General features: G+C 46.7%; 1 protein-coding gene across 2 annotated transcripts in view; it reads right to left on the bottom strand.

Moving 5' to 3' along the window:
• Window positions 1-6,086: 6,086 nt before the first annotated feature.
• The window catches only part of LOC140407848 (ecto-ADP-ribosyltransferase 5-like), a 47,796-nt gene continuing 37,442 nt past the window's right edge, over window positions 6,087-16,440 (bottom strand). For both annotated transcript variants that reach the window (XM_072495082.1, XM_072495081.1), the window contains one exon: window positions 6,087-7,229. In XM_072495082.1, the coding sequence (XP_072351183.1) occupies window positions 6,301-7,229 (929 nt within the window). In that variant the 3' untranslated portion in view covers window positions 6,087-6,300. The remainder of the gene's footprint in view (window positions 7,230-16,440) is intronic.

The following is a 16,440-nucleotide window of genomic DNA, read 5'->3' as shown; positions in this document are numbered from 1 at the left end:
CTTACCGTCCAGTCTATCCTTTCATATAGTCTGATACCCTTGGATATTTAACTCCCAGTCGTGACCATCTTTTAACCATGTTTCTGTAATGGCCACTAAATCATAGTCATTCACGATGATTTGCGCCATCAACTCATTCACCTTATTCCGTATATTACGAGCATTTAGGTAAAGTACACTTATGCTGATTTTTATGTCTTTGTTATGAATCCTAACACCTTGATCAGTAACTTTTCGCAAATTATTTTTCCTCTTACCCTTTCTCCTAATTTTCCTTGTCTTTGAACCCATATCTCTACATAATAACCTGTCACGTAACCTGCTGCCTTGCTCTCCATTAACCATTATACTGTCCATAGCTTTACCCTTCCCTTCCCCCCAACTTGCTAGTTTAAAGTCCTTGTGACCAACCTATTTATCCTATTCGCTAGAACACTGGTCCCAGATTGGTTCAGGTGAAGACCGTCCCAACGGTACAGGTCCCTCCTGCCCCAGTACTGGGGCGAAATTCTCTGGAAACGGCGCGATGTCCGCTGACTGGCGCCCAAATCGGTGCAAATCAGACGGGCATCGCGCCGCCCCAAAGGTGCGGAACGCTCCGCATCTTTGGGGGCTGAGCCCCAACCTTGAGGGGCTAGGTCGGCGCCGGACGAATTTCCGCCCCGCCAGCTGGCGGAAAAGGCCTTTGGTGCCCCGCCAGCTGGCGCGGAAATGACATCTCCGGGCGGCGCATGCGCGGGAGCGTCAGTGGCCGCTGACAGCTTCCCACGTATGCGCAGTTGAGGGAGTCTCTTCCGCCTCCGCTATGGTGGAGACCGTGGCGGAGGCGGAAGGGAAAGAGTGCCCCCACGGCACAGGCCCGCCCGCGGATCGGTGGGCCCCGATCGCAGGCCAGGCCACTGTGGGGGCACCCCCGCGGCCAGATCGCACCGCGCCCCCCCCAGGACCCCGGAGCCCGCCCGCGCCGCCTTGTCCCGCCGGTAAGGTAGGTGGTTTAATTTACGCCGGCGGGAGAGGCATTTTAGCGGCGGGACCCGCCAACCCAATTCCCGCCCCTGCCGTAGACTTCGGCAACTGGCAGGGGCGGGATTCACGCCATCCCCCGGCGATTCTCCGACCCAGCGGGGGGGGTCGGAGAATCTCGCCCCTGATGCCAATGCCCCATGAAATGGAATCCCTCTTTCCCGCACCACTCCTTTAGCCACGTGTTAACTTCCCTAATTTTCTCAACCCTCTGCCAATTGGCACGTGGCTCGGGTAGTAATCCAGAGATTATAACCCTGGAGGACCTGTTCTTTAATTTAGTCCCTAGTGTTTGATAATCCCCAAACAGGTCCTCTTTCCTTGTCTTACCTATGTTGTTAGTCCCAACGTGGACCACAACAACTGGATCCTCCCCCTCCCTCTCCAAAATCCTTTCAAGCCGATCAGAGATGTCCCTCACCCTGGCACCGGGCAGGCAACATACCATGCGGGACTCTCGATCTGGCTTACAAAGGATGCCATCAATCCCCCTAATTATAGAATCCCCTACAACTACCACTTGTCTTTTTGCTCCCCCCTCTTGAATGGCTTCCTGTACCACGATGCAGTGGTCAGTCAACGCATCCTCCCTACAGCCCTCTTCCTCAGCCACACAGGGAGCAAGTACCTCATACCTGTTGGACAAGGTCAAGGGCTGAGGCTCCTCAACTCCTAAACTCAGGATCCCCCTACCTGCCTCCCTTGCAGTCATACCACTCTGTCCCTGACCACTGACCGAATTAACAGTACTTATTCTACCGGGTGTGACTACCTCCTGAAACAAAGCGTCCAGGTAATGTTCCCCCTCCCTGATGTGCCGCAGTGTGTGCAGCTCGGTCTCCAGCTCATCAATTCTGAGCCGAAGTTCCTCGAGCAGCCAACACTTGCTGCAGATGTGGTCACTGACAGTCTCAATGGGATCCACCAGTTCCATCATCATACAGCAACAGCACATCACCTGTCCAGCCATATTCAACTAGTTAATTAATTTAATTTTTTTTTTAATAGAACCTCAAGGATAAACCCGAACACCAACAAAAACACAGCCCTCTCTCGCCACTCTCCCGTCACTCACCTAAACTCAGATGCACTCTGTTCCAATCAGCACTCCATGACTAAAGGCACTCCTGCCACACCTTTTGTACCCTGCCTGATTTCCAATGAGCCAATAGGCCCGCTCCAGGAAGTGAAGTCTCTTTTAAATATGCACTCACCTCTCCCAGCAACCCTGCAGCCTGCGGCCTGCTCCAGGAACTGAAGTCTCTTTTAAATATGCACTCACCTCTCCCAGCAACCCTGCAGTCTGTGGAGCAGGCAGAAAGTAGATGTCCTGCTGGACCATAGCCAGAAGAGGTGTAGGGTTGCCTGGCGCCAGCATCGTGTATGCCTGAGGGTGATCTGTGAACAAATTGCAGTGATCCGTCTAGTCCGCATATTCTTTGAAGGTGTCGCTCCGGCCCTAAGCATTTCAGCCAATGCAAAGCTCTCTAGCTAACATCAGTCTATTTATAATAATAATCTTCATTAATGTCACATGTAGGCTTACATTAACACTGCAATGAAGTTACTGTGAAAAGCCCCTAGTCCCCACACTCCGGCGCCCGTTCAGATACACAGGGAGAATTCAGGATGTCCAATTCACCTAACAAGCACGTTTTTCGGGACTTGTGGGAGGAAACCGGAGCACCCGGAGGAAACCCACGCAGACACGAGGAGAACGTGCAGACTCCGCACAGTCAGTGACCCAAGCCGGGAATCGAATCCGGGTCCCTGGCGCTGTGAAGCAACAGTGCTAGCCACGATGCTACCGTGCCGCCTTAGTCACCCCCACCCACGTGGTGATGCCCAACTTGAAGAATCACAGATGTGTCATCCTCTTATTCATACTTCATGTGCTTGGAGAATGCAGCATCAACCAGGGAAATGAAAGCCATGTCTGTGCACCCTCCCTTCAGTACTATTAGATGGAACATCTGTTAGGCAATTAACAGTCAAGGTAATTGGGGAACAGGAAAGCAGTTGGTTGTGAAGAATTAAATTGTTTTATTGTTTTATGATGAAGCCCATTTGAGTCCTGAGCTGAAGCTGACTTTATAGCCACAATATGATCAGGCGTTTGTTTTTAAAGAAGCTGAAAGGAATAACTAACACATTGTGAAGTTAAGATGATGCTGTTTTAAACAAACCATGCATTGCTTTAATTGATTTGTACCAGAAAGGAAACCTTTATTCTCTGATATTATGGTCGGAGGTCATCCTAACTGTTGATTTTAATAGTTTAGTGTGGGTTTGGGCTAAGATATGTGGGCAAACAAATATGATTTTATTTATGACTTCTCTGTAGCTGGAAGGAAATGTGCATTTGTCTGAGATGGAATGCAAACTTCTAGAGTTAATGACCCATAAAGCAGGGGTTGTTGCAAATGTGGGGTAGCGCAAGATGACTTGCGTCCTATAGTGAATAGGAGGAGTGAATTTGGATCATCTCCAAAAAAAAGGAGGAATGGGAGGCTGAAGTAGAGAAATCGAAATCCTTGTTGGCACAGTGATAAAAGCAACTTACTGTGGATGCAGATAGTGGCACCTGAACAGATAAAAATGTGTGAATGGCAGGTCAAAAGTCAGCAGTGTGTAAAGGGCAACTAGGAACAGTTGGCCCAAGTGGAGTGGGGGAGGGGGACCAATGATGAGAGAAACAGATCAATGGGAAAAATGAAAATAAAAATAAATAGAAATAAAAACGGGGTTAAGGTGGAGGAGAGAGTTCACAGTCTGAAGTTATTGAACTTAATACTAAGTCTGGAAGGCTGTAACGCGCTGAATCGTAAGATGAGGTGCTGTTCCTCCAGTTTTGGGCTTCGCTGGAGCATTGCAGCAGGCCAAGGCTGGACATGTGGAATTAGAGCAGGACGGTGAGTTGAAATGGCAAGCGACAGGAAGGTCTGGGTCCTGCTTACGGATGAATCGAAGGTGTTCTGCAAAGCGGTCACCCAGTCTGTGTTTAGTCTCTCCAATGTAGAGTAGACCGCACTGGGAGCAGCAAATGCAATAGATCAGATTGAAGGAGGTGACCCCATTTTCAGAAAAATGCAGACTGGGTGACCGCTTTGCAGAATACCTCCTTCAATCTGGTCTATTCAATTTGCTACTCCCAGTGCTGTCTACTCTACATTGGAGAGACTAAACGCAGACTGGATGACCGCTTTGTAGAATACTTCTGCAAGAATAACCTCAGGCTGTGAACTCTCTCCTTCACCTTCACCCCATTTTTGTTTCTATCAATTTATTTTTATTTCTTCCATTGATCTGTTTTCCCCTCACCATTGTCCCCATCCCCCCACTCCACTTGGGCCAAGTGTTCCTAGTTGTCCTTTGACACACTGTTCACCTTTGTTCTGCCATTAACACATTCTAATCTCTTTATGTGCCACGGTCAGCTCCCTTCTTCGCCTTAATCACCCCCATTTACATTCCTTTTGTCTTCTGTCCTCAACATATTTGTCTATCTCCACTTATCGCTGGCCCCGTATCCAGCCCCACCACTCCAACTCCCCCCACCCCCCCCCCTCCCCCCGCCGCACTACAGTATAAATCTGACCCCATTTCCTGTTCAAGAGTCATCCAGATTTGAAACATTAGCTCCCTTTTCCCTCCACAAATGCTGTTAGACTTGCTGAGATTGTCCAGTATCTTCTGTTTTTATGGCACAGTGATAACATGGATTCTGTGTTTGACTCTTCTGGATACAGTTCAACATCACTCAAATACAAAGGGAAATCAGTCATCGTCTGTACTGAAAACACCAAGAGTTCCTGAGATCTTGAGATGAAAAACTTATATGCTGTCATCATTGCATCTTTAATATATGTGAAATCTTGCTTCATAAATTCTGCTTGGTTCATAAATACTAGTTGTACATACCTTGTAGGGCAAGTACAACTGAGGATACTGGTGATAAGAGTTTGTTTTAATTAGTAGGGCTTTATATCTCAAAACCCTAAGCATTACAATCATTCACCAACTTTCCTCCCCATCACCTTTGAAGTACCCAATATAACCATTCCTCTCTCCGTTCTTACCCTTGAACCTTTCCCATTACACCTGAGCCAACAACCATCATCCTCTACTTGCCTTCTCTTCCCTCTGAGCCTATACCTGTTACCGTCCCCATACTCACCTTGACCCAGACCCTTCCCACTATCTCAACCACCTGTTTTAGGAATTCCCATGACCATCAACCCCATCGCCCATCCCCTGCCATGAGACCATTTACCACTTGAAAATGACCATGGACCTGCCACCCTACTACACCCCACTAATCCGTCTCACTGTGACTGTTCCATCCATTGCCTTGTACCCTCAGTTCGACTCCTAGGACCCTACCATAGATGACACTGACCCCATTCTTTTTTACCATCTGTCTTCCAACATTTCTGTTTGGAAACCCCGCCCAACCCCCATCTATTCCCAGGAACCCCACGCCCAGTATGCACCCTCCCTCCCAAGTCCCTGCACCTCTCCTTCCCTCTCTGGTTCCAACCCTGCCTCAGACTCCCTCCCTCCTTTGGCGAGCCTCCCTGCCCATACCTCTTAAACCTCCGGCACCCAATCATCACAATGTTGAACAAAACTCCCCAAAGAGGATAACGACAGCAGCTGCTCACCGCAACTCGGGAAAGTTGACTACCTTGCTGCATGCCTCTTATATGCAGTCATAAATCTGAAGGCATAGATTGCTTGCTCATCAATAACTTCATTGGGAAGGGAACTTTATTCTGGTGAGCTGGCTTTTTAATGAGCATGCAGATGCACTTTCAGATGCTTGCTGCTGGAAAGCTCAACAGATTTTCAAACGTCCATAACCTTAATTGCTTTGCAGAAAGCTGACCCCGTGCTCAATCAAGTTCCCCCAAACACCTTGCATCCCGCTCATGGGAACAACCCAGGATTTCACCCTATTTCCATCATGTTTGTGTTATCTATGGCCGTTTTGGCCTTTATGTGTCAACCCACTGAATAATTATTGACTTATTCCATATATTTTTACTTCAAGCCACAAATGATTTGATTGCTTCCTATGTCAATTTTTAATGATTTTTATCAGAACACTTTGCAATGAAAAGCGTTTAAACTGGAGAAGCCCTAAACAGTCAATAGGCACCAAATTTATTTTGCCTGAGATTGGGAGCTAAGTGGAACCAGATTTAACATCACAATGCTTTGTGCATGCAGAATCTATATTTGTTGAGATACCGTAGATTTTGATCAAGCAGCAAATTAAATGTATTTCTGTTTCTTCAAAAAGAAGATGCAAGCAGCAAACAGCAGGATCAGCAAAATTGCTAAAATGGAGAACCACCAGGGGGATATTGGTTCCAGCAACCTCACCACACGAAGATGTCCGGGGCCATCGGACTGTAGCTTTACCTCAGTTTGTTTTTGACCAATAGATGAAAGGACGATGTTGACACCTCGAACCCCCAAATCATCTTCCCAATCAACTACTTTAGTAACATTAAACACCTCATGAGGTGGAATGAGCACTTCCTCTTCCCTGCGGAAGAAGGAGAAGTTTTGGATGGCAACACCATGGGATGTTGTGATGTTAAACAGTGTGTTACTGGTTGTTTCCTCATCTGTGAATGTTGACACTGATTCTATTATGTTCAGAGAGGTTGAAGCAAACTGACCAAAACGGATCTTAGCTCCTTTGCTGACCAGAACCTTTCTGTCCATTGCTCTGTAGACCAGGGTTCCTGGGTCAGGACCCCAAGTACTGTTCTGTAATACACTCAGAGCTACAGACAGAAGATAGTGCAAACTTTTGTAGTGGAAACATTTTGAATATATTTCATCATTTGTACCATAATTTCGAATAGCTTTATTGAAATATCTGTATAGAGGTGGCCGGTCTAAGGTGTAGCACAGAATTGCTATGACATGCTCTTCCAGAAGACCATCTGGCACCTTGAGTTCCATTTTTCTTTGTTGCCATTCATGATAAGCTCGGAGCCAAGCCTCATTATAGTAGGTTGCATTATTCATACGTTCCACTTTAGCGTAGTCTATTGCTATCTTGTCTGATTCCAGGCTATGAGAGAAATAGTAATCAGCTGAGCGTATTGCCATGTCCATTTGGATATTATCTTCTTTTTCTGAAACTTGGCACAGGTGATGCTCTGAACTCTGGAAAAAAGCACGTGCCCCTTCAAAAATAAAAGCAGCAATTTGTGAGTAGACATAGAACATACAGTGCAGTAGGAGGCCATTCGGCCCATCGAGTCTGCACCAACCCATTTAAGCCCTCACTTCAACCATATCCCCGTAACCCAATAATCCCTTTTAACCTTTTTGGTCACTAAGGGCAATTTATCATGGCCAATTCACCTAACCTGCACGTCTTTGGACTGTGGGAGGAAACCGGAGCACCCAGAGGAAACCCACGCAGGCACGGGGAGAACGTGCAGACTCCGCACAGAGAGTGACCCAGCGGGGAATCGAACCTGGGACCCTGGTGCTGTGAAGCCACAGTGCTATTCACTTGTGCTACCGTGCTGCCCAAAAGTAAGATACAAATTGGTCACGTTACACAGTCTAAATCTAATGCAAAAGGCCTGCCCTATTTGATCTTGTCCCCTATGAATCTCAATTGTACTCTTCCCTCTATTACAGCAGACACCTGCTTCTGCAGTAAATCCAGTGCCTTGGCTTTCAACATTCATCCTGGAAGCTTTCATGGAGCTGTTGATTTGATTTTGTAAAAATAAGTAACCTGTTCTCGCTTGTCCTTCACATCTCTGAACGCATGTTCGCCTGTCATGATGCCCTCACTCAACTGATAGTCCAGAGGAAACAAATCCAGAACAATATAGGAACAGGAGTAAGCCATTCAGCCCATCTAGCCTGTTACGTTATTCAATTTGATCATGGCTGATCAACTACCTCAATGACAATTTCCCATGCTATCTCATATCCCTTGATGTCTCCAGAAAGCTATTGATTTCTGCTTTGAACATGCTGAATGACTGACCTTCCACAGCCTTCTGCGGTAGAGAATTCCAAAGGTTCACCAGTCGCCGAGTGAAGACATTTCTCTTCACGTCGGCCTTAAGCAGCTTACCCCTTTTCCTGAGATTATATCCCTAAGTTTTAGACTTACCAGCCAGGGGAAACATCTCTTCATCCACCTGTCATGCCATGGAAGAACACAGGGCAGGGTCCTCCCATCGGGCGGCTAAGTGCCGACGCCGGAGTAAAAACGGGAGTGTTTTACTGCGGCATCGGCGCCCGTTCTTGGACCCCATTCTGCAGCCCACAGGGGGCTAGGACGGCGATGGAGCGGCCGATCCCGGCCTCAACCCGGCATCACGGGGTCTGCACATGCGCAGTTGGGCCGGTGCCAACTAGTGCATGCGCAATGGAGCCGGCGCGGAGGAAAGGAGGCTGGGGGGGTCAGACAGGCCGGCCCGCCGATCGGGGGGCCCCGATCGCGGGCCAGACCATTACGGAGGCCCCCCCTGGGGTCGGACCCCCCTCCCCCTCCCACAGGCCAGCCCCGGACCCTTCAATGGCGAGGACCCGCCGGCCCAGAGGATGTTAGAATGGCGCCGGCAGGACGGCTTTTTGATGACGGCCGCTCGGCCCATCAGGGCCGGTGAGTCAGCACATATCCCAACCGGCGCTGCGCAGACCACGCCGGTGCCAATGGCGCCGATTCTCCGCACTGCAGAGAATTGCTTCCCGGCGTTGGGGCGGTGTGGCGCGATTCACGTGGCGCCGCGCCGATTCTCCAACCCAGCGGGGGGTCGGAGAATTCCACCTGCAATGTATACATACCACAATGTTGTCCTCTTGGATGTTTCTTTTTTTGGCCAGAGAGATATGCTTGGCTTTTATTCTTTATCCCCAACACACATTTTAGTATTGCCCCAGTTTATGTCCGTGTGCCTCACACTCATTATGCTAAAGTTCACTTGCCTGCATTGTAGAATCATAGATTCATAGAAACAGATTTACATGTTATAAATGATTTCATATGGACGGCGGGCGGGAGGCGGCCACACAATGGAGGGCTCCCATTCGGCAACAGCATTTTCGGGGCTTTAAGCCCGGTCCCAGGGTCCGCGGAGGCAGCAGAAGCAGTGAGAAGGCACGGAGGAGGCACAGTGAAGACACAGGAGGAAAAAAAAGAACAAAGAAAAGTGTCGAGGGTGAGCAAGAAAACGGCGGGAAAAAAACAGCTGGAGGTCCGTCGGGGAGTGGAAAGGTCACCGCGGGGTCACCAGGAAAAATGGAGTCTGGAGCACCAGGGAAGGCCGCACTGCTTACGGCTGAAGAAATAACTAAAGTGATGGCTGCGGAATTTGAAAAGCAGTTGGCGCAGATTGCGAAATGCATGGAGACGGTGAGGAAGGAGATGAGGGAGGTTTTGAGTGTGCTGGTGGAGGAGGCGGTTTCCCCGGTGAGGACGGAGGTGGCGAGCGCAGTGGCGGATGTGCGAGAACAAGGGGAGGCGCTGAAGGAAGTGGAGGAGACGTTATTGCAGCACGGTGATCAACTTGCCTCGATGGGGAAAGAGATGCGGTAGGTGATGGATACTAACAAGGATCTGCGAGGAAAAATGGAAGACCTGGAAAACAGATCCAGGCGACAGAATTTGAGGATTGTGGGGCTGTCCGAAGGAGTTGAAGGACCAAAGCCGACTGAGTATTTTGCCGCGATGCTGGCAAAACTATTGGGGGAGGGGGAGGATCCCTCCCGATATGAACTGGATCGGGCTCATCGGTCGCGGAGGCCTGTACCAAAGGCGAGTGAGCCGCCAAGGGCAGTAACTCTGTGCTTCCGTAGGTACAGGGTGAAGGAGAAGGCCCTGAGCTGGGCCAAGCAGAAGCAGGTGGTGCAGTGGGCTGGAGCTGGTATACGTGTATACCAGGACTTTACGGTGGAGCTGGCAAGGAGGCGGGCTGCCTTCAACCGGGTGAAGAGGGCACTGTACATTAGCAAGGTGCGGTGCGGCATTGTATATCCAGCGAAGCTGAGGGTGACTTACTCAGGGACTTTTATTTTGGAACGGCGGAAGCAGCGGAGGAGTTTGCGAAAGCAGAAGGACTGTGGCAGAACTGACAAATTGAGGAATGGCCATGTGCCGATGTAACCTCATGACTGTATTTTCTTCTTTTTTGTATCACTGCGTGCGGGTGTAGAGATTAAAGGAGCCAATGTGGTATATATTTGGACAAGGGAAGGGACGGGATTTTCACTCGAAATTAGAGTTCTTTAAGGTGTAGGTGGATATGCGGGGTTTGTGTGCTAAAAGGGGATCTTTGGGCTTTCCTAGGGCCGGGCAAGTGGGAAAGGGACCCAGGCGGGGGCCTCCACGCTGGCCGATTTAAGCCGGCCAGTGAACGGGAGTGAGGTGGGGGGAGGGGCTGTGGCCATCGGAGCCTGGCAAAACAGGGTCCGAGTGGTCTAGCCGGGGTGGAAAGTTGGGGGGAAGGAACTGAGGTTGGGAGGAGGAGTTTTACAAGAGGCAGTGGACGGGAGGAGCTGGAGACCTGCGGTGGGAGGGGGTTGGGTGGGGGGGGGGGGGGGGGGGTGGGGGGGGGTGGGTGGAGCTGTGTAAGATTAAGGGTGACTACGGGTAATCCCTGATTTATTTTTGTCATTTGTTTATGTAAACATGCGGGTTGAGGTTCGGGGGATGGTGGGTAGATGGGATCATTGTTATTATGGGGACTGACATATCTTGCTGATTATTGTTTATTGTTGATGGATGTAAATGTGGGAGAAAATGTGAAAAAGGAGGAGAATAAAATTTCTTTTAAAAAAAAAATTTAAAAATGATTTCACATAATACTAGAATGTGGTTAACAAAAATATCATCTTCTTCCTTCATACTTTCAATTAACCTATCTGGCTTCTTTCTCTTCCTACCTGACTATTTTCTTCCTTTTCTCTCTCTGCCCTCTCAACATCTCTGACTGTGTCAATCCTGAACGTTGACTACCACCTTCCACTTAGTGGTTGAGGCTGTGACATTGGCTGATTAGTCTTGCTGTACCGGTGGATTCTGTGATACCATCACACTTACAGTTTCTTTGTGACTTTTGTTTTTTGTCTGAGTTTCGGTTTTGGATTGCTCTCATTTTGTCAGATTTCCTCTTTTAAGAAAATGGTCTACATGACGCTGATGAAGTCTGCCTTCAATCTTGACTAGATATGTGAATGAACCTAGCCTCCTACAACTACTCCAATCACACTCTTCTTATCACCCTAGTGGTTTTTCACCATGACCAGAATGGGACTCACTAATGTATCATGACTCATCTTCACTTTGCCTTACTTTTATTTGTCTGCATCCAAGAGAAACATGGGAATCACTGCCTAGTTTGTCACCGAGCAAGTACATCTGCAACCTGTACACTTCTTTCAGCAGCACCATTGTATGCTTGGTGATATGGTGGTACTAGAGTGTGTTTGACTCCATTCTTGCTCAGAAGTATTTAAACTTCTCTGATGTAAACTGACACCATTATCTGACACTAACACCTCTGGCAACCCATACATTACAAATCAATAGGCAGTTGTGCCATTGCTTCAACATTTATCCACTTGTTATACTTATTGACTAAAACTGTAAATAACACTGATCAACATCATTGCCATCACTGCAACACACTGCACCACACTGAAACTGAATTGCATCACTCCAATACTGAACACCACCACTGCAACAACCACAAATATCCCTTTCAACATATTTACACCATGTCAACACAAAGAAGCTTCACTCCAACATTGCCCTTTAGCATAACCTAAGAACATAAGAAATAGGAACTCAGTCAGCTATTTCCTCTTTGGCCATTCAAGAAAATCACAATCCCCATATTTGTTTACCTTAGTATTCAAACATTTGTCCAGGCCTGAGTTGAACGCATTCATTGACTAAGCTCTCAACAGTAGAGAATTCTGAATGTCCACACACTTTTGAGTGAAGACATTTCTCTTCATTGGAATCCTAAATGGCTGGGATTATGTCACAAGTACTAAACATCAAACTAGATGAAATACTGTCCCACCATTCATCCTGTCAAGCCTCTTAATAAATTTATATATTCTAATCAGACCATCTCAATCAGACCACCTCTCAATCTTCTAAATTCCAGGGAACATAGGCATGGTCTACTCAATCTCTGCTCTTGGGAAAATCTCTTCATCTCAGGAATCTGGCATTAGCTGACTGTGCGAAGTTTGCATTTTCTCCTCGTGTATGCGTGGGTTTCCTCTCGTTGCTCCAGTTTCCTCCCACAGTCCAAAGATGTGCAGGTTAGGTTGATTGGCCATGATAAGTTGCCCCTTAGTGTCCAGGGATGTGCAGGTTAGGTGGGGTTATAGGGTTACAGAGATAAGCAGGGAGAGTGGGCCTAGGTAGGGTACTTTTTCAGAGGGTTGGTGCAGACTCGATGGGCTGAATGGCCTCCTTTTTCACTGTAGCAATTCAATAGTTCTATGGAATCAGGCTAATGAACTTTTGTTGCATTCCCTCTAAGATATCCACTTTGGGGAAGGTACCATACTCCAATAGTGCTCTCAGCTAACTTTGTATCATCAGCAAACTTGAACACATTTAAACTTCTGGTGAACTGCCTTCTTAACTGCTACTGTCCACATGGTGAAGTTACTCCTAGCAAAATGAAAGGGAGTTCCAGAATTTTGATCCCGAGACAATGACGGAGTAGTGCTATAAGACAAAGTCAGGATGGGTGCAACTTGGAGGTGGACTTGGTGATGGTGGTGTTCCTACGTACCTGCTGCCTTTGTCCTCCCAATCTAGAAGGCATTATTGAAGGACTCTTGGTGAGATGCTACACCACACCTTCCAAATATTACACATTGTAGTCATTATGTACCAATGTCTACAATTTGCTGCCCGAGTTGATGGTGGAGGCAGAGACCCTAAACGCTTTTAAAAAGAACCCGGATCTGCACTTTAGGTGCTGTAAGTTGCAGGGCTATAGATCGGGTGCAGGAAGGTGGAATTACAAAGGGCATCTGGGTTTCCTCGGACTGGGATGGACAAGATGGGCCAAATGGCCTCCTTCTGCGCTGCAACTTTTCTATGGTTCAGTTGAAAATGATGCAGGTGGGGTGGCATGGTGGCACAGTGGTTAGCACGGCTGCCTCACGCCACCAAGGACATGGTTTCGATCCCAGCCCCAGGTCACTGCCCATGTGGAGTTTGCACATTCTTCCCGTCTGCCTGGGTCTCATCCCCACAACCCAAAGATGTGCAGGATAGGTGGATTGGCCACGCTAAATTGTCTTTTAATTGGGAAAAGATAATTGGGTACTCTAAATTTTATTAAGAAAAGAAAATGATACAGGTCTGGATCTTCTATTGGAGTCCTTGGATGGAATCTATTAGGAAGATGATCTGTTTAAATGCCATTGAGGCATGATCAGATTTTGGAAAACAGATGGTCATTATGTGGAAGAATATATTATGGATTTTAATAGCCTGCATGAAACATTACAATTCAATTTGATGATCTCATGATCATTAATAGCATTTAAATTGCTGGATTGTGCTAAGGCATCCCAGAGAAGCTGGCTATTGTTTCCCACTGGTTTCATAAGAACATAAGAACTAGGAACAGGAGTAGGCCATCTGGCCCCTCGAGCCTGCTCCCCCATTTAATGAGATCATGGCTGATCTTTGTGGACTCAGCTCCACTCTCCGGCCCGTACACCATATCCCCGAATCCCTTTATTCTTTAGAAAGGTATCTATCTTTTTCTTAAAAATGTTTAAAGAAGGAGCCTCAACTGCTTCACTGGGCAAGGAATTCCAGAGATTCACAACCCTTTGGGTGAAGAAGTTCCTCCTAAACTCGGTGCTAAATCTACTTCCCCTTATTTTGAAATTTGGTTCTGCTGCCTTGGAAAGAAATTCTTGAGGACATTTTCATCAGCCTTCATCTAACAAATGTGACATTCTGTGGGAGCAGAATAGAGGACTCAATGCCAGTTTTGAAATAGTTTAAATATTGGACAGACATCAATTCAGTTAAAAATCGGAATAATGATGATAAAAGCAGATCTGGCTATTACACCAGAAAATAAAATTACAACAAAAAAAATTAAACAAATGAATCTACCGAATGTTCAAAGGAGAGCTAATAGGTGCTTCAGTTATGGCTTGAAGCATCATTATGTAATGAGCTACACAAAGTTAACGGGAAGGTCCTTAAATTGCACATGAAGAAGAGTATTTTACAAAAGATCAATGAAGATAATGATGAATCAAAACAAATTATACTGGTCAAAATTAGTTGTAGTTATGTGATTAATGTGTAAGCACCGGTTGTAGAGCTTGAACTTTGATAGTATGTGGAACAGGTTGGTTAAAATGTTATTTTGATTCACAAAGTAGTGAAGATCAACGCAAAGTTAAGGAAGCATAAAAGTACTACTTACTCTAGGTTTGCTGATGACACATTGAGAACACTAATTCCTTGTAAAATAGCTGGAGTAAGCTACTTTATAAGTACTGATGTAGACTCTAGTGAGATAATTATACTGTTGCATGGAACTTGTGCACACTTGGTGCATGATAAGGCGATTGTTTTTCTAAAATCGGTAGATCTGCAATTTCCCAGTCAGGATATTATTATATACCCTTAACAAAAATTTCTCATCAGAGTATTAGGCAAGTAATATTGCCATCATCTTTAACAGGTTCCTTAAAATCTGCCTTTACCATCCTAACAGCTCATTAGTTAGCTTGGAGTCTTTTTCTGTTTGATAATTGTTTCTGAGAAGTGCACTGGGATGTTTTACTGCATCAAAGGCTCCATCCAAATACAAGTTGTTTTTGTTGATCCACATATGCAATCTTTCTTTTTACTCTCCAATGTCCTCTCTTCCTGAACTACTTTCCACTCCAGTCCCTTTTTACTTTACAATATCCTCCCCTGTCATGTGAGTGTGCCTTTTAGAAAGGTTTAGTCTCTTATCATGTGACTTGTAGCACATTGGGCTGTGGCTGTGAGGTGAGAGGGGCTTTCAGTTTCAGTTTGACTGCTGTGGACAACAGAAAGAGAAAATAAGCATTTTCTCTGTTTTCATTTTAAAGGCTGTCCCAGTCGAGGCACATTGGGTGTGCTGACTGCCTTGGTGGCTTTGGAGGTGTAGTTGATTTCTGGAAGGAGTTTGAAACTACTGTTTGGAATTGGATCAGAATTTCAGGAAAAAGGTTAGTCCCATTCAAGTGAGAATACAGTGTGCTATGCCACACCCTTGAAAAGGGGTGTTGGTTTACTTGGATTTTGTTATTGAATTGGAACAGTTAAGGGAGAATTCATTAAGTGTTATACATAGATTACTGTAGCTGTGTGGTGTCTTTATGTTTACAATTGATAAATATTCTTGCTGTGTTTATATATATATATATATGTTAATACGTTCTTAGAATAAACCTTGCTTTGATTAAAGTCTCCAGGATGTCTGATGAATCACACCTGCAGTGAAAGCTTTTGTGCTCATCCTAGACAAATTCAACATAAACATTATAGGTCAGGAGAACTTCATAATACACTTTGGAATTTCTAAGACCTGCCCCATAACATCCCCCTCAAATATCCTCCAACCGTTTAATCTCCTCTCCTCTCCATACTTATCTCGCCCTCACCGTAACCCAAAAATCTCCTGATCCTCTCCAGTCTTATCTCCCCCTCCCTTCTGACCTCTCACCCCGTCTCAACACTTTTTCTGATCTACTTTCCTCTTCCAATTGCCTCTTCCCTCCATTCTCCTCCACATTCAGCCTCCTTTCCCCCTCTTATATCCTCCCTGCCTTTATTCTCCAATTTACAACCCACAGGGTCCTTCATTATCCAATCTTCCCTCCTCCCTTCTCCCCATACTCCAATATCCTTTTCATTTCCAATCCCCACCCTGATCTCCTCTCCCCCTCCAATCTCTCCACCCTACCACGCTACTCTCAACCTCCAATCTCTCCTCCCCACCAAGCTACTCTCAACCTCCAATCTCTCCTCCCCACCAAGCTACTCTCCCTCCAATCTCTCCTCCACACCAAGCTACTCTCTCCCTCCAAACTCTCCTCCCCACCAAGCTACTCTCCCCTCCAATCTCTCCTCCCCACCAAGCTACTCTCCCCTCCAAACTCTCCTACCCACCAAGCTACTCTCCCCTCCAATCTCTCCTCCCCACCAAGCTACTCTCAACCTCCAATCTTTCCTCCCCACCAAACTACTCTCCCCTCCAATCTCTCCTCCCCACCAAGCTACTCTCCCCTCCAATCTCTCCTCCACACCAAACTACTCTCCCTGCCAATCTCTTCTCCCCACCAAACTACTCTCCCCTCCAAGCTCTCCTCCCTACCAAGCTACTCTCTCCC

Source organism: Scyliorhinus torazame, chromosome 2 (assembly GCF_047496885.1).
Source record: "Scyliorhinus torazame isolate Kashiwa2021f chromosome 2, sScyTor2.1, whole genome shotgun sequence".
Taxonomy (NCBI): domain Eukaryota; kingdom Metazoa; phylum Chordata; class Chondrichthyes; order Carcharhiniformes; family Scyliorhinidae; genus Scyliorhinus; species Scyliorhinus torazame.
This window is presented reverse-complemented; position numbering and strand designations above follow the sequence as displayed.